The sequence below is a fragment of the Lytechinus variegatus genome, chromosome 16 (genome assembly GCF_018143015.1).
Source record: "Lytechinus variegatus isolate NC3 chromosome 16, Lvar_3.0, whole genome shotgun sequence".
NCBI classification, from domain to species: Eukaryota; Metazoa; Echinodermata; class Echinoidea; order Temnopleuroida; family Toxopneustidae; genus Lytechinus; species Lytechinus variegatus.
The window spans coordinates 29,099,152-29,118,056 of NC_054755.1; the positions used below are offsets into that span (position 1 = coordinate 29,099,152).

An 18,905-nucleotide genomic window follows, 5' to 3' on the forward strand; every position below is an offset into this window, starting at 1 on the left:
CAAAAGTCTAATCATCAAATTTCTCATTTCTGCCATTTTGGCGCAAGCCTCTTTTTGAACCCCCGACAAAAACGTCCCGTGTTCGCTCAAGCATGAACAAAAATTATTTTTTTAAATGGCATTTCAAAGATAAGATCTTAGAGCATCTATTAACATCAAAATATAGATATAATAATTTGAAACAATTTTTTTATAGACCTTCAAAACTGTCCCGTTTTTTTTGATACGCACTGTATAGATCCCGGCTGGTGTTAGATCAACACCAGAGTTTTTGCAGTGTATAATCTTGTCTGATGTTTTCCTAATTACACACCACCTGCATGGGAAGATAAAATGTTTGTCATGTACATTTACATCTCAGCTAGAAAGCACTATTATTGTATTATCAACCGGATGCAATACAAATCATTCAGTGCAAGCAGCTAGCTACTATGACTAACAAAACATAAGACCATTTCGTTGATCACAAATTAATTGCAAAAATACTTTCATATATATACACAGTCTTAGAGATATTGTATTTTCATCCCAATATGTATCTTTTTTTTCCTGCAACCCATCATAAATATAAATCAGTAGTCGGGGCATTTTCTTTGAAACTGCTGAACCCTAATGACCAACGTAACACTTGACACCGGAGAATATTATTTATATGTTTAACTCCTGCTGTTATAAATCAAAGAAACTGATGGCAAGTATGTGGCGACGACTGAAGCATATAGTCCTACTCCTACTGATAGAAAAGAAGATAAGAAGACAACTCTGTACAGTCTACGTTCGTTCAACGTTGCCAGTGCGCCCAACCGGTTTCCACCTTGTCCGTCGCCACTTCCGGAACGTCGTCTCACGTGACCAGAATTAACCGCTGTGGAGCCAACCGGGGAGTCAATAAGCTATTGTTCCATAATTATGGTTCCGTTGCATTTTGTTCCGTTGAAATGCTGAGTAATAACTGTCTACACTTCTAAAACATCCCCTTTACGGCACAAAAATACAGAAACGTACATCGCATCTCAAAAGAAAATATAAGCCCTGATTTCAAACATCCCCGTCTAATAATAGTTGCGCATCTCCAGTCGGTAAGCGTGACAATATCTTTATCATTAAGGTCCGTCGACACGCCGATTATCAAAGTACATAAGGAATACAAAATGCGCTAAGTGGCCATTCACTCTGTGTTATAATAACTGTCGATGGCGTTGTATCATGAAGCAAACAAAAAGTGCTGTCAAAAATGGTAATAAAATGTTGATATGTATACTGTGATGTCCAGTATTACAATTGTTTCCTTCGCAGCAGTACGTGCATGAGCCGAATATTCGACACCCTGCGTGACAGTCCTCCAAGTTATGAACACAGGATCGTTCTATCGACTGGCCAGATACCACTTTCTGAAACGAAAAAAAAAATTAAGACACAAGTAATAAGATTCTTATGTTTTAAAGAGGATCAAACTCAGTAGTGGCGTTGTTTATTATTTGTTCTTTGTAATCTAAAAAAGAAGGATCATAGAACATAAAATCATGTTCCCCTGTCCTTCCCCTCTCATCTTTTTCTTGTTGTGAACAAACAGGTATCAATTTTGTCAGCCAATGTTTGTGATGACATTAATCTTAAATAGCTCCATCTACGATGATCCTTTACCAAACCAAATTAAAGGCGGGTTTCGAGATGGAATAAAAAAAATAATTAAACGAACACGATTAAGATGCAAAGTCCTCACTTCGATGTACGAAAATTCGAGAAAATTTCACTTTTATAGATGTTACTTAGGTCATGCCTTGTTACGGTCTTTAGGTCCTTATCATCCACCCCATCAGCTACGCCCCAAGTGCCTGATACATGCATGTACCTTTGGCATATACCTACCTTGCAAACCCCCGAACATTGCACCAGTTCGACGCCCACACCATTGGGATCGAACTCCGTGCCACACGCTCTGCTGTCCTGCACTTCGAATGCGTCAGGGCTGTAATAACACGAGAAGCAGTCTTGCGTCAAGTTGGATTTCCGTGCGATGACGTCAGGAGGTGCGTCATTACAGAACGAACCCTCGCAGCAGAACGTGCAATCCTCTTTATCATCACAATCGTTGCAATCGTCTTCACTCAGGGCGCAACCTCGCATTACAGACGTTTGTTCGGAGATGTATACATTCATCTGTGACAAAAAAAATAAGATGAGAGAAGAGTGGTTTAATAGATAACATGAGTTCAACGAAGGGCCGCGTGTCGAGGGATATGGAGCGACTACCCTTAAAGATTTTTCAAGAAGCGAAAAAAGGGTGAAGAAACATGCAGAAAGAAGGAGCAAGAAAACAGAGAGGAGAAAAAAGGTCTGCCTTGATCTGGGTGAAAAAATCTTCCCAAATTTTCGGCGCGCTGTGCGCGAAAAATACATAATACATAATTTTTGAGCGCGAAGCGCATAAAAATAATTATTTACTATTCTTAAACGTTCAATAGTCATTTTAATGTCAAGTTTAATGGCTTTATAATGTTTTCCAACGCGTTTAAAAATATGTTTACAATGCATTTTACACACTTTTTAAGTTGTCAAAATAATTTTATAATGGAATAATGTATTTTGTTGTTTCTTTGAAAATGTTTAAAAGGAAACTTTAAACATGAGTTTCATTGACCTCGCAGGCCGTGTCGCACGTCGTCCTCACAGTCGTCTCCATCGACGGGTTCACACAATCGATGTCGTGGCTACCGCAGTCGTAGCACCACGTGCTGTCCTCGAAGTTCTCCTCGGGCAGGAGATCGTTGCAGAGGTCGTCGTCGCAGCAGTGCGTACACGACTCCCACCCATCGAGGGGATCGACCAGGCAGATATCGGGACAGTATTCGTCTTCGTAGCAGCCACGCGAGATGTGTATCGACTCAGGTCCGCCGAGTGAATTGTTTGATACCTGATAGTACAAATAAAAATGATTTGAACTGAAATATAATACTCTTCATATTATTATTATTATTTTTTTATTGGGCAAAACATTTTTTCAAACATGAGGTTAACGAAACAACTTTATTATCATGATCGAATTTGTTTCCTAAGTTCAAGCAAACGTACAATTAATGCGTCGGCTTCCCGCAAAAAGGGACTTGAAGGTAATTTTCACGATCATATTTTTATTTCAAATATTGAAAGAATATATTGTTGGCTATCCAATGATGCCCCCTCCATAAAAAAAAATCGAAATTTAAAGCAAAACTCACAATATCAGCAAATTAAAAAGAGCAAAAAAATAATTATATAATATTGACTGGCCTTGAGGTAAAATTATTGCCGGCAACAGAATAATACTCTGATTTTCTTGGTCCCTCTAACCCAAAATCGATCTTTTTAAATCCAACGCATATTCATGAAGTCATGGACATTGTTTCTCACTTAGGAAACAAGAAAAGCTCTGGATATGACGATATTAATAATATTATAGTAAAACCAATTATTCCATTCATTGCTGTTCCCCTAGTTCATATTCTTAATTTATCTTTAAGTAATGGGCAAGTTCCTGATTCTATGAAAATAGCTTAAGTTATCCCATTGTATAAAAAGGGGGACAGGTTGAGTGTTAATAATTATCGTCCAATCTCTTTACTACCGTGTTTTTCAAAAATTTTAGAAAAAATTATATATGTTCGAACTTTCACTTTCTTAAAAGATCATGATATATTCTCAAATTTTCAATTCGGCTTTAGAGAAAAACACAGTACCGTTCATGCTCTCTTGTCATTTATTGAAAAGGTAGCTCATGCCTTAGTTAAATCTTCTCATATGGTTGGTATATTCCTAGACTTCTCCAAGGCCTTTGATACAATCAACCACGAAATATTACTCAGCAAACTTTTTCATTATGGCGTACGTGGCAAGGCCTTGGAGTGGTTTAGGAATTACCTTTCCAATCGAAAACAATTTGTTTCGCTGAACGACCATTCTTCCAACTTATGTAAAATTAATTGCGGTGTGCCACAAGGAAGCCTTTTGGGACCTCTTCTTTTCATAATATATATCAACGATTTTTGCAGATCATCTGAAATTTTGTCTTTCATAATCTTTGCTGATGACACCAATTTATTTTTTTCTGATAAAGACCCACACACTCTTGTTCAAACACTCAATCAAGAACTGTCTAAAATACTCGAATGGATTAGAAGTAACAAACTTTCTCTTAATATTGAAAAAACAAAATACATGTTGTATAGTAACACCTTAACTTCATTACCTAATAGTATTAAGTTTGATAATTTTCAATTGGAATGTGTATCGAATATTAAAATTTTAGGTGTCATTGTAGATAATAAGCTTTCTTGGAAGTGTCATATTGACAGTATTTGCAAAACAATGTCTCGTAATATTGGTGTTATGAATAAATTAAGAATGTTCCTCCCATCAACTTCCTTACTCACACTCTACTCTTCTTTAGTATTACCATATCTTCACTACGGTCTGCTTACATGGGGAAACACACATCAAACTTTACTTAACAGGATTTTATTGCTGCAAAAGAAAGCACTTCGTATTGTTTTTTCTTCTCACGTACGTTCCCACACTGATCCTATTTTTTTCGAAAACAAAATTTTGAAGATCAGTGATCTTTACCTACTCCAGCTTGGCCAATTCATGTACCAATACAATAATAATATGCTTCCTTTAATTTTTCATGACATGTTCTTAAAAAACAGCTCCTCTCACAATTACCCTACTAGAGGTCGCGACGACCTTCATTTGCCCATGCTCAGAACACTGTTCGCCCAAAATACATTTATATATAGGGGCCCAAAATTTTGGAACTCTCTTCACCCTGATATCCAGTTTTCCCCTTCTCTTAATTCATTTAAAAGAAAATTAAAATTTATTTTGTTACAATCTTACAAAACTTCACATTGATTTCTTTTCCTCTATAATTTATTTGTTTATTTATTGTTTACCTGTCTACAGGTTGCCCTCGGTGTTGGTGTCAGATTGACTACACTTCTACCCCCCTCTCCTATCTTTGACTTTCTCTTTCTCCATTTATCCCTTCTTCGTTTTTCGCAGATTGTGCAGCAATGTTTGTTTATTTTTACTCTTGTTTTTTGTGTTTTTTGTTGTTGTTTTGTTTTTTGTGTGTGTCTTCATGTCTTTTTTTGTCTTTTGTCTCTGCTCATCTTTTAATTCTAATTTCCTTTATTATAATTATTATTTATATCTTTATTTCATTATCTATTTTGTATAGATATATAGTTATTTGTGTTATACTTTTTTCGTCTTGAGTGGTCCACCCTTTACAAGCCTTGCTTTTCAGTGGACCACTCCGTTTTTCCAACATTTTTTTTATATATTATCCTCTGTATCAGGTGCATATTCTATATATTTGGTTTACTTGAATATTTATCATTTGTATTTTCTGATGTTATATTTTATTTATTGTAATTATTGCTTCTTAATTTTGTTGGAAAAATTGAATAAATGAATGAATGAATACTAGCCCGAGTCTTTAGACAAGTTTCTATGCCCCCGAAAGAATATTAAAAAAGGATATTTGTTTAGGTATGTGTGTGCATGGGGGTGGGGTCTTGACTTTGTATCCCATTTGGTTGCTTTTGGACCACACATTTGACCAAATTTGTGTCTCACTGCACACCTATACATGTATACATGACTCTATCTCCTGAAATATTCATACTTACGAAACAAGCATGTTCACACTCGACAATCTCGATACCGTCCATCCATACTGATGAAAAATCATTCGGGTATAAACACCCCTCGTCCGTTCCATTGATTGGCCAGAAATCACACTTGTAGCACTTTGTAGCGACGGTCAATCTTGCTATTCCTGTTGCAAAAGAAGGGAAATTGATGACTAATTTAAAAGATCTTAGTCTACATCATTTTTACTCTCTTCCTTATAATAATTGATATTCACGTTCAGTTAAAGTTTGATAACGCTGTTCATTAATTTTCAAAGAAAATTATATAGTTAAAAATTGCTAATTTGTTGGTTTGTTTATTTATCCATATAAAATTTTTATTTTCATTCATTCATTTATTCATTCATTCATCCATCCATTCATTCATTCAATCAATCAATCAATCAATCGTTTGTTCGTTATACGTTCATTTCATTTAATTTCATTCATTTATTCATTCATTCATTTATATATTCATTCATGCATGCATTCATATTTATTCATTCATTCATTCATTCAATCAATCAATCATTATTCACCCATCTATTTTTATTTATTTTATTTATTTTATTTCCAGGCAAAAGACATCACAATCCATTCATTCGTTCACTCATAAGTTCATTCAATTTATTCGATTTATCAAATTAGTTTTATCATTGATATCTTTGTTGTGAAAACAAGAAAATTATCATTATCATCAAGTGTAATATACTCTATGGGAAATATTTAATTTTAACTGAGCCATGACTCCGTTAAGAATTATTCAATTATATACACATTCACGGGGAAACATTTCATGAGGTAAAATAAGAGTGGCCATTGCCTTGCATCTAGTCCCAACTTTTCACAATATAAATTGATCATTGAAATAATTTATTAAGACAGAGAAAGTGAAAAGGTGACATGATTTGATGTAAGATTGTAGCATTTTCGGTACAAGGAAAATCTCATTAAAAACCGAATCAGGTTTTTTGCTTGTCATTTTTCATGTTGAAAAGATCGGGAACCCCTTTGGTAAAAAAGAAAATGGGTCCTCCCCTGGTTAAACCGGTCAAAAAACGTGGACATTACTTTCGCAACCTTAGTAATGCAATATAAGCTCAACCAAAAATAAAATCAGAGTAAATGCTTAGCATTGAACTTTGATATCAGGGTGCCAATCCGTCACAATTCCTCTCCACTAAACAATGCTTTCTGACCACTAATAAACAAATAATCATGAAATTCACTTATGTATGTCAATGTCCTTTGTATACACGTAAGCCTATATCGTGAAAAGATTTGTATACAGGCGCCCCAGGCCTGGCCCCCTTCTCGTTACCTCTAATAGTGATGCGGACTGCCCTTGTTAAAACTCGTTATATACCTGTCATGAATCGACAAGGCACAATTTGTAAGCTTCATTATGAATCATAGAGCGCACTTTTTGCAACATATACAATGCCCAAAAGTTCATCGGGGAAAAAGAAAACCTGAGAAAGTTTTAGTACGATTTCATTAAAGGGGAAGTTCACCCTGACAAAAAGTTTATTGTAAAAATAGCAGAAAAAATAATAAAAAACATTGCCGAATTCCTTATCCAAAAAAGGCAATATTAATTCAATCATTATCATGATTATATATCATCATCGTCGTCGTCGATTACGCCATCATCCTCCTCATCGTCATACTTATTTTCACTACAGCACATTATCATCACTGAAACCACTTCTAAATCACGACTATGTATCACCAACAAGACTTTTTATGTCAAATAAGATGACGCCCATCCCAGTGACTTTCATTTAAAAAAAATCATCGATTTGAAATTAGTTAACATCAACAATTCTCATTTTTAATTTAAATCACCAATCATAATTATTTGTAAAAAAAATCAATAAAAAAGCGTGCTCTAGATCAAATGGAAAGCGGAAAAAACGGTCCCCCTAAAATTTTGTTTGGTACTTTTTTTTTTTTGCTTGTCAAATTTTTTCCTACGTCCTCCCCTAAATTCACGTGGACCCCCTTGCAACGTGTGTTGACCCCCCCTAAAATTTAGGTTGATGACCTTTTTTTTTTTTTTTTTGCTTGTCAAACATTTTTGGTTAACAATTCATAAACAATTTTTTTTTTTTGGGGGGGGGGGCGCTTGTCCAATTTTTTAACTGTGTCCATCACAAAATTTCAGGTGGACACCCCCTAAATTTTTTGTCTTCCGCCACCAATGGGGGGGGGGCTGCCCCCATTGAGTTGGATCTCTAAAAATATAGCTATCAATTAAGTCTCCTTATATTTTATGTTAGTCCAATAGGTACCGGTGACCCCAGCCACATTTGTAGAGCAACGACTCCAACGAGAACCCCCCCCCTCCCCATGAAAAGCCCCGTGAAAATCTTCCTCTATACATTGCAGTATTGTATTTTAGGAAACTATTAAGGCAAAAAACTGACATTTTAAGACACGTGCTACCGATTGATTTGACCAAACAGTCGTGAAGTCAATTGGCTATTGCAAACGTCTAGGCTCAAGTCGCCAATAGCTGCGAGCAAGGTGACGAGACCGGGTGCTTTGCTATACCGGGTCATTAACCCGGAAGCATTTCCCTTTCATTTAACTGGGTTAATGGAATTCGGAGACACCACCCCCCCAAAAAAAAAAATGCCTAAAAGGAGAATGTCACTCTTGACACCTATCCTCTAAGAAAATTAAAAAAAGACAAATACACTTTAAAAAAATACAAAATAAATCTATTATGAGAGAAAGTTTCTTCTTATTTACTTCAGTACTTCTTCAAATCCCTCTTTTTTAAATTGTGCGGATTAACATTCTGTCAATAAACGTCTCTATTTAGATAACGAATTAAAATATTTTTATGCGCGTTATTGAGACTATTATGAATGAAAAAGAACTATATGAACACTCAAATATACATCTTCATATTTGAACTTCTACATAACCATTTTACTTTTCGTCTATATTTTGTCAATAACATCTTAAATTAAATCATATACTTTAAATTTATATTTTGGAGAAATATACATAAAACAATGATTTGCATGCTGCATGCACTAGTCAGCCAGTATATGAGCCATAACATTTGGTAGGGCTAGAGATTCAAAAAATGATTTATTGTTTCACGGGTTTTTTTTTCAAGAATATATTTATTCATCTATTTATTCATTTATTTATCTATTTATTCATTCGTTTATTTATTTATTTTATATTATTACTACTTTTTTTTTTTGGGGGGGGATCCATGACCCCAAGCCTCAAGCCATCTGTACGCCAATAGCATGCACGTTGTTATTTTCATATCAATATTGTCCATCTTCAGAAGCGCAGAAATGAACAATATGTTTTGAAACCAATGGTCACTAAACATGACATCGACGCTCTCATATTCTATCTAATCTACTGTCACATGTAATTTTCTGGCTAAAGCCCAATTTAAGAATTTGTTTATGTGCTATTGGGCTAGTGAAGTCTATTCATTGAAACCGAGACTCAAACAATCATCAAATTATGATTGTTTTTGTTTAGTGAATGGTCGTTCCAAATTGTCATGGTCGTTATTGGCTGACGTCCATGTACCGCCATACACTCCGAAAGCAAACTAACTTTCCCGTATATGGTATTATTACAAAATCTTCGTAACCTGTTCAAAATTCAAATTTGATTTTTTTTTACAAAAGAACGTAAAGTATAATGCAAATTGTTTTTATATATTATTAACTACGTTCGATGATATACATGATAATTAACATAATATAATGAAATGTACATAATATAGTGTATACATGTATTAGTAGGGGATCAAAATAAACAAGCTGATTGCCAAAGCCTTTGTTGTTTTTTTTCAATTTGAAATTCTGAATGAAGGATTTATTGCACATTTTATATATTTTTTTGGTTTAAAAGGTACATGGAGCATGTCTTGAATATCATATTAAAACATATATATTCCTTTGAATTCATTTCATTTTATTTTTATCATTATTCATTAATTTATTTCACTTAGGGGGTAAGTTTCCTTCTCACCATTTCGAAATATCCTGTTTTGTAATTGAAAGGAACATCAATAATTAATAAATTAAATAATGATAAATTTATGATGGTGAGTACCTTTACGCTTAAATCGCATGTGTTTTTACATTTTTATTTCATATTCATTCATTTTCGCTGAAACTATGCCAACTATTATGTAGTCAAAATAAAGATAAAACTATTTAGTGTAAACACAGTCGTCATGATAAAATTCGATGCCAACTGAATGCAAGTGTCATCCCTACGACCAAACTGTCATGACACATTATTATGAATAAAAATCTATTTTTAGATTACCGGTTGCTTCCTCGGTGATTTTCGTGTGTGTCTGAGCTTATCTGCGATTCCAAAGTGTCATCAGGAATAACTGATCATCGAGCAAGAAGTTATCTCATTCCAAATGCAGTATATAACAACGGAATATCATTATAATATATCTATTTTAATTATCATATTTTTAACAGAACTTAATCACGAACTATTGGTTAAAGGACAAGTCCACCCCAACAAAAACTTGATTGGAATAAAAAGAGAAAAATTCAACAAGCATAACACTGAAAATTTAATCAAAATCGGATGTAAAATAAGAAAGTTATGACATTTCAAAATTTCGCTTCATTTCCCAAAAACAGTTATATGAACGAGCCAGCTACATCCAAATTAGAGAGTCGATGATGTCATTCACTCACTATTTCTTTTGTTTTTTATTGTTTGAAATAATTTTATGAAATATTGTTATTTTCTCGTTATTGTCATGTGAAATGAAGTATCATTCCTCCCTGAACACGTGGAATTCCATTATTTTAACATTTTGTGCTTCAGGCAAGGAGGTCCTAATCGTCCAATTCGTAAAAATTGAAATACTGTATAATTCAAACAATAAAAAACAAAAAATATAGTGAGTGAGTGACATCATCAACCCTCTCATTTGGATGTAACCGGCTCGTTCATATAACTATTTTGTTAAAAATAAACGAAACTTTGAAATGTCATAACTTTCTTATTTTACATCCGATTTTGATGAAATCTTCAACATTGTGCTTGTCTGATTTTTCTCTATTGATTCAAATCAACATTTTTCTGAGGTGGACTTGACCTTTAAATATATGTGTGTTTGAGTGTTTACAGACCAGTATCATTCAGATGATAGCTTTTCATGAAAGATTTTACCCGACAATTACCATAGTAACAGTACCTATCAGCCAATCAGAATCAGGGAAAGTTGCCAGATCTGACAACTTGTCGGACAAAAATGTTGATGAAACGGTCCCCTGGGCTCGAACCTCGACATCAATCAGTAACTTTCCCATGTATGTAGCTATCTTGGATCACAGGCACACGGCACAAAGCCGATAGCTGGTTAAAACAAAATTGCTTGTTATATAATACCCCTGGAAAATTTCAATGAGCGGTCAATTGACCAACTGACAGGTTGCTTAATAAATTGATAGGGCGTACATTAACATATACAGGCATACAGCATGTATAATCCTAGTATACCTGGGATTTCGATATAGCAGTAATCCTAATTAGCCAGGCAATTGATCCATATTGTAAATGTGGATGATTAAAATGATGTTTTTTCACAACCCAACAAACTTTTGTATCGAAGTGGTGGTCGTTGCAAAATTGTCTAATCGCAAAATATGATCCCGTCGTCTAAAGTCAAACAATGGCGTAGTAGGGGAGATCTATGTGGGGCGCCCAAAATCTCATATAGGCCCATTTTGTGGTATATGTATGTTGTATATCGTATGTTTATACTAGGCTACAAAATTTGTTCTAAAGCTGTTTAAATTGATTTTCCTTGCATTACACATGAAGATTTGATATATATAACACTAATCGACGACAAATATATTCCTTTTTGAGAACTTTCAAAATTATCTTTTTTCGTTTCGCTCCGCGCTTTCATTTTGAGAAAAATAGTGCCCCAAATACTTAGGGTTGACATGTGTCTTCTATGATGATATGACTGTTGTTTGAATTCTTCCACATTGTTGGTACCATCAGTGCAGCAATAAGTAAAGAGACGATATTCAGATATTGATATGATACATTAATATGTATGACTGGTGCATATACAAAACAAAGATCGTTATCACGCACGTGTCATAATGCACATTGTAAAACTTGAGTAGTAGAGCATTGAGTTGTTAAATATCCTCGTGGAGATATAGGCCCGAATTCTATATAAAGTCAGGCTTAATGTCTAATTTGATGCTAAACTTATGATAAGCTGGAATGCTAAAACTTTTTGTTTTGTATGTTTATTGTGCTCTTTCGTCGTGCTATATCGGCAAAGAAAACTAGCTCAGTTCCTATTTCCAGACAGTAACTAACTTATCTGAAAGTGACTGATGGGCTGTTTAATCGAGATTTGTGTCACAATTTGCTTTCCATGGTTAAACCGTGACTTAAGACCAGTTTAGATATAAACCCGAGAACAGAATATGAACCACATCAGACACTTTAGGATTACCTTATATTTTAGTCATGATTTAGACGCTGTCCGCTCATTTTGTTTGTTTATCTGAAAATCTTAAATAATTTTATTTCATATATATTTGAAAACTCTTCATTTCCATTGAATGTTAAGAACGTGTTTTAAGCGCACTACAAAAATAAAATCAGTCAAATTGACTAGACCAGTAGTCAACTGGGCGCAACTGATACAACACAACTTTCATTACCTAACAATCATAATTGGTAATTGATTTTTGTATGAATCATAAAGAAATAAAATACTAAATAAAAAAAAAGATATTTTAAACAAATAATGATCTACTACCAACAAAAAAATCCAACATTTACAGTTTGCAGGAGAAGGATGGTTTTCAGATTGCTTGAAAAAAGACAACCCCGGAATACAACTCATTGAATTAGGGTCGTGTGGTCCAGTGGTTAGAGCATTGTACTCATAATCGCAAGGTTGTGAGTTCGAATCCCCACTCTGCTATTGTCTCCACTTTGATAAAAAGGCCCAATAGTGATATCTGTCGTCTATTACGATTAACTGATTAACCTATAGACGTAAAATGTTTCCAAGGTAATTGGTTATATACCAGCTTAGCGTTTACCAGCAAAATGCTGTCCTGCCGAGTTCCTACGGGAGTTACAACAAATAGAAACAGAAACAAACAGAATTAATAAATACATTTATAAAGCAGAATGGAAATGTATTTTGTTTAAAATTTTATAATGATGAAGATGGAGATGAATGAGGGTGATGGTGATAATGGTTAAATGAAGGCCATGTTGGAGATAATGATGATGGTCATGGGAGAGTATTTGGTGATGATTAAATCACAGGAATAGTTACATGATAACTGATATGTCTTGTCACATTTCTGACCAGTGGAGTCCACAGGGGGGCAAACCGGTCGAAAAATGTGACAAGCAAAAAAAAAAAAAAAAAGGTTTTCAATCTAAAAGGTCTTTAATCGTACCAGAAAAAAAAAGTTGACAAGCAAAAAAAAAAATAAAAAAAAAGGTCTTCAAGCTCGAGCTTTACAGGGGGGGGGGGGGGGCAAAATAGGTATTCAAGCTCGTCAGGGGGGGGGGGCAAAATAGGTTTTGAAGCTCGTCAGGGGGGCAGTGATATGTCTTTTGCATGGGTTGTGATTCGTCAGGGGGGGGGGCAGGCTTCCCCTCTGCCCTCCCCCTGAGGTACGCTAGTGTTCTAGTCAGAAATAACTGTTCTCGTAAAATACGACTAGAAAGAAGTCAAATATGAATAGAATGACAGATGGACCCTGCTGACACTATTAACTAGTCATATTTTGACTGATTCGTTTTTAGAGTGTGGTTTCCGATTCAAGGCCAATAAATGCACACGGTGAAATAATATTACATTTTCAAGAGTATGTTCAATACAAATTATTCAAAGAAATGCATTTAACCATCCCATTCGTTTGATTCAATGTTTAAAGCATATGGATTCAGTTAGGCTATTATCATTATTATGAAGGTAATTGTTCCAATGAATATGACTTCCACTTTAATCTAACGGTGTAGACTGATACAGAAAATAGCGTCAATGTCACGGTGAATTTGCTAATAATATCTAAAAGGCCAGACAGAAGTGTTCGATTTTAGACTTCCTTTGTTAGTTTAGACATGTTAGATGCCGTAATTGGTTTGGAAACTGATGGATTAATTCTTTTCCTGGATACTAATAATACTAGTTATCATTTTTTCTCAAGACTTTTGGGGAAAAATAATGTATACAATATAAGCATGATAATAGTTATAATTTCTCATTATTTTTGGGGAAAATTCTCATTCAGTCTTTTAAATGTTGATATATCACTAAGTTCGGGAGCAATAATACAAACGTTCCAAAATATTTTGGGTTTCAAATATGGTACATAATTTTTTTTTAATGTATACGCGAGCGAGCCCATCTTCATCTTTCTCAGATTGTGCATGTGATAAATTATGTCTGATGAAGGAAATTCAAATAAAATTCATAACATTATATCGAGAAGGGCTGAAATTCCATGGGCGTATTATGCAAAAAAATCCGGGGGGAAGCAAAAAATTAAAAACCCGAAAAACAACTTAAAAGCGAGTGAGCGAAGCGACCAAACTTGTCATTGGGGAGTTGATTGCATTATAAAGTGAAATTGAAGGATTTCATTCACACCTTTGGTGAAGCTTGTGAAAGCATTCAGTAAAAAAACAAAAAAAACAAACAAACAAAAAAGCATATACATATATTTTCGGGGGAGGGGGGGGGACAACTGCCCCGTAGATCTCCTTGTACAAAACTACAAGAAAACCATGGGGTGGTTGCAATTAAAAAAAACCCAAAAGACAAAATAATTTTACAGCCCCGAATCCATGTGATAATATTTTGATTTACTAGAACATAGTTATTTCTGACAAGAATATACGTCAGAAATGTGACAAGACATATCAGCTGACTTCTGGTCTACTCAATTTGACTGATTTGTTTTAAGAGTGTAGGGCCTATATATACTTCAACACTGTAAAAAAAAAACTGTGGTGTTAAAACTGACATAAATTGGTGTTGATAGAGGACCACACCCTGAGGTGTTAAAATAACACCCTAGAGATTGAACATAACACCAAAGAGTGTAAATGTAACAACTATAGGTGCTGTAATAACACCTATAGGTGTAAAACAAACACCACCAATTTAACACCGGTGTAAAATAACTGGTGTGGTCCTCTATGTACACCGGTTAACACCACAGTTTTTGCTGTGAAGCAGACAATGTACTTCCTCCTGTCTAAAATGAATTATATTTAAGGAACCCTGCTTTACTCCCAACCTTTTTTTTCTATATGTCAAAGGTACATCTTTTCAAAGTTATGATATTTTCCTGGGTGTGTATATCCTCTGGACGGTGGAGAACTGTCTTGGAGATTTATATCGGTAACTTTGACATATTACTCATTACCGGGGACATCTTATTTTGTGTTGCTGGTTGTGTTTAACATCCGGGATTTTACCAAAAGAGGGAGAAAGTGGGGGAGGGGGGAGAGTGAGGGGGAAAGAGAGGGGGAGGCAGAGGAACAGCAGACAGAGGCCTGGTCGGGGGTGGGGGGGAGGAGGGATTCTCAGACATTTTTCAAATCCATGCAAGACCCCTATCCCTTTTTTCTGTAAATTGGACTGATTGATTGCATTTAGTCTTTTTCATTTCAAAATTTAAAAAAAATTACAATGCATGGCAAACAAGAGAGAGATAAGGATATTTAGGTTCTTATCTCGTCGGTGAAGGTTTCTTTTTTATATTTTGAATCCAAATAAAATTGAGATGGTAGAACAGTTTTCGAAACTGAAGTGGCTACCCTGGGTAAATATATTATTATTATTATTATTATTAGATGTCGGATATATTCAACAGCTTTCAATTCGAAGTGTGGTTAATTTCAAACATGCCAAATACTATAGCCTGCACAGTGTTAGTTGTGCATTGTAACGATGTAAGAAAATATAGGTAATCGATGTAAGACCTACTTACGTAGCAAGAAAACTTATAAAATGGATTAAATGAATATGCTATTCCGAAAAGAATTGCTATATACCTCCCAGGGGAGTATATGAGGCAAACAATTTGAGTGTGATGAATATTAGTATTTGTTTTTGTTCAGAAAAATTAACATTCTGAAGTAGATTTTGCATTTGAAAAGTGAAATATAATAATAATGATGATGATAATAATAATAATAATAATGATAAAAATAATGATAATAATAATGATAATAGTAACAATAATAATAATAATCAATGGTCAGTTTTTGTATAGCGCATAACACATAACAAAAATGTCTCTATGCGCTTCACAAAATTAGGGAGAGGAAAAGATATGTTGGTGAGTTAACTTTGTTGAGGTTAGGCACAATTTTAATAAGTTTGTTTATATTTTTCAGACATTCGTGAAAAATTAATGAATTCAATGGTTCTTAAAAATACAATTCAATTCAAGAATAAAAGCTATTTTGGTGAAAATCCCGTAGCACAATATTACAGATATATATAACTTCCAAACCCTTCATCAGTGAAGAGTGATACTACTAAAGATATTCAACTTTGATTTAATTTCATATCTTTGAATGTAATGTATGAACCAGAAAAAAAGAATCTTTAATACCTATTACAGTTACCCCCTCTGCCCAATTTTTATAATTTTAGAACCTCTTGCAGGGGAGAAACAAATTATTTTGAGAGGGACAAGAGTTACCTAAAAAGGTGACGTCATCTTTTATTCTCAATTGAATAACACAGGGATGACAGATTTTTTTTGCGTAACCACGGTCGACGTTCCATACCACTTTTTAAAAAATTCTTCTGTCGTCTTTCTTGATTCTTTTTATTGTTTTTTTTTCTTCAATTGAAAAATCACAAGTGGCAGTCGCCCCTGACCGACGGCACTATAAACTTTGCCTCGAGAAAACGGAACGGTCGGAATATATACTTTCAAGTGAGCTCACGAAAGTACCGCAAAAGGAAACACGGAATTATTGTAAGCTTCGGGCATATAGGGGTAATTATGACCTGCTTTAAACCCAGTATTTTTTTTAATACTGTGCAGTGCACTTGCTCCATCCCCGTATCACAACCTCCCTCTAAAATCCAACTAAGTAATTAGCATGCCATTTCCCCTTTCACGGAAAAGCGAGGAAGTACTTTATAAAACTCCAGTCCTCGTCACTATAGCTACATAATTGGGGCAAGGCACACGCACACACCACACATGTTAACATTTTATTGTGTGGGTTAGTTAGTTCATGGGTTCATATCGAATGATTAAATGTTCACGGGGTATGCTTACCGAAGAACATGATGCCGGTGAAGATTACGACTGCTCCCGCGCAGTTTCCCGCTGATTTTGAGTCCATTTTATATATTATGACCAAATTATGAATCAGCAGCAGCGAACACTAGCTCTCTCGTTTAACTTTTAGCTGATCTCATACTCTGGGCGGGAATCATATCGGTGACGTCACACTGCGGGCTCCAGTGCCCACAAACATGCACTTTAAACGATACGAAGCTCCTTAAAAGACAACTTTCTTTCCAACACGAAATTCCCTTAAAACTCTACATTATGATTCTAAAAATGAAAGTCCACCTCTGTTTGGACGATAATAAATAGGAATAGAGTCACCGAAGTTCTTCATGACGAGAGTAAATCCGTATTAAAGTCAAGGAGAGTGAAGGCACATGTAGGTGTGGCTATAAATAACCCCATAAGGTCTGTTACCACGCGCTTGCATGTGTTGGAAGAAATGAATAGCACTTTTCCTGAGAGAGGAAGAAAGGGGTTTGCCGCTTTTGGAAGTTCACCCCTGTCAACGTATTAGACTCACCAATACAGTCGTTTTCTTTCTGAGCTCCGACCTAATATCTTCTTGGCACATTCCCCCGCACTAGCTGTATTATCATCACTCTAGTAACACAATGTTATTACAGTTTTCAAAATAAACAAAAGGAAAATGCTATCTTGGTGAATAGATTTCAGGGCAGTTTTCGAGCCAAAAAGACTTCTCTTCAAATTATTATTGTGAAGTGCTAATTTCTCGGATGATTGTGTTATGTCGATACGCAGAAGCTATTTTGTCAAAAACTATTTATACACTATAATAATATCGTCAATCGGCAACACCCAGTAACATTGCAAACGTTTCAGAAAGAAGAGACTTGTTATATCTTGTTATTCTTTTTGTTTAATCACAATATAAATAATCTTTGTATCGATAAAAATGTTATGGCTACAGTGTAAATATTTTTGGTGTGGCTGATTCGGGGCTGATTCACTGTTATTGTTATTCTATGACAGTGTAATATGGTTATGAACCCCTTGCACTGACGAACCATAAAATAGCTTAAGTCCAAAATACGTCCAATGTCAGCAACAATGTTTATTTACAATAGGAGATGAATAAAATGTTCTCATACGATTTCTAGATGCCCTAGCTGCTCTTTCGGGGCTTGTAATTAATTGGCCTGATATATAATGCAAGCGCGAAGCGCGAACTGACCCTTTATAGTGAACTGAAAAGGGGAATTATAAGCAATGTTTGAATTAATGAAGAGGATGTACGCATCTCATTAAACAAAACTCTATAGTGCAAGAACAGTGTGAGCTGAAACATGTATATCGTAGTGTTCCTGGATTATATCGGCATTCCCACAGCCCTCTCGCGTCGGGTGCATAGTAGGCCTACTCGCGGAAAAAAAATGAACCAAATGAACCATCTGGACGCCCATCTGGAAGGGGGGGGGGGTCATAGATCCCCACTAGATTTTGATCAGTGTGGCCACAAAAAGTATTGCTGAAACAGCTCCTGATTATGGTTCATCCCGATCCTCACAAAGCAGTGCATGGCTGTATGCACGAATTATTCCCCCTCGGGGGGGGGGGGGGGGCTAAACGCATAAAATTAGAAGGGGGGGGGGGAGCAAACTCAGCAAAGCGACTAAGGCGACTGAGCTTGCCATGGGGCACTTTTGCATATTCTAAAGTGAAAGCGCTGGATTTCTTGCACACTTTTGATATATTTTTTAAAATGCTTTATATGGCATTGAATATAAGCGGCTGTAGAGCCATCCATTTATTTCATTCATTCTTACAAGTACGTTGTATGTGTTCACGATGGCTTGAAAAGTGAGAGTATATAAATAGTTAACAATGTATGAATCACTGACCTCTAACAGTGGTATGAATCCAT

General features: G+C 35.2%; 1 protein-coding gene across 1 annotated transcript; it reads right to left on the reverse strand.

The window, feature by feature from the left end:
- Positions 1-284: 284 nt before the first annotated feature.
- On the reverse strand, positions 285-17,262 carry LOC121429821. Its single transcript, XM_041627062.1, has 5 exons — positions 17,006-17,262; positions 5,673-5,821; positions 2,642-2,914; positions 1,870-2,160; positions 285-1,391 (listed from the first exon to the last, which is right to left on the reverse strand). The coding sequence occupies exons 1-5, from the start codon at positions 17,070-17,072 to the stop codon at positions 1,179-1,181; spliced, it is 993 nt and encodes a 330-aa protein (XP_041482996.1). The 5' UTR covers positions 17,073-17,262; the 3' UTR covers positions 285-1,178.
- Between the last annotated feature and the right edge of the window lie 1,643 nt (positions 17,263-18,905).

Excerpts from the sequence above, each read along its gene's own strand:
- LOC121429821 (XM_041627062.1), bottom strand. The coding sequence starts at position 17,072 with ATGGACTCAAAATCAGCGGGAAACTGCGCGGGAGCAGTCGTAATCTTC. Across the intron at positions 5,822-17,005 it reads CACCGGCATCATGTTCTTCG|GAATAGCAAGATTGACCGTC; the intron begins GTAAGCATACCC and ends CTTTTGCAACAG. Across the intron at positions 1,392-1,869 it reads AATGTTCGGGGGTTTGCAAG|AAAGTGGTATCTGGCCAGTC; the intron begins GTAGGTATATGC and ends TTTTCGTTTCAG.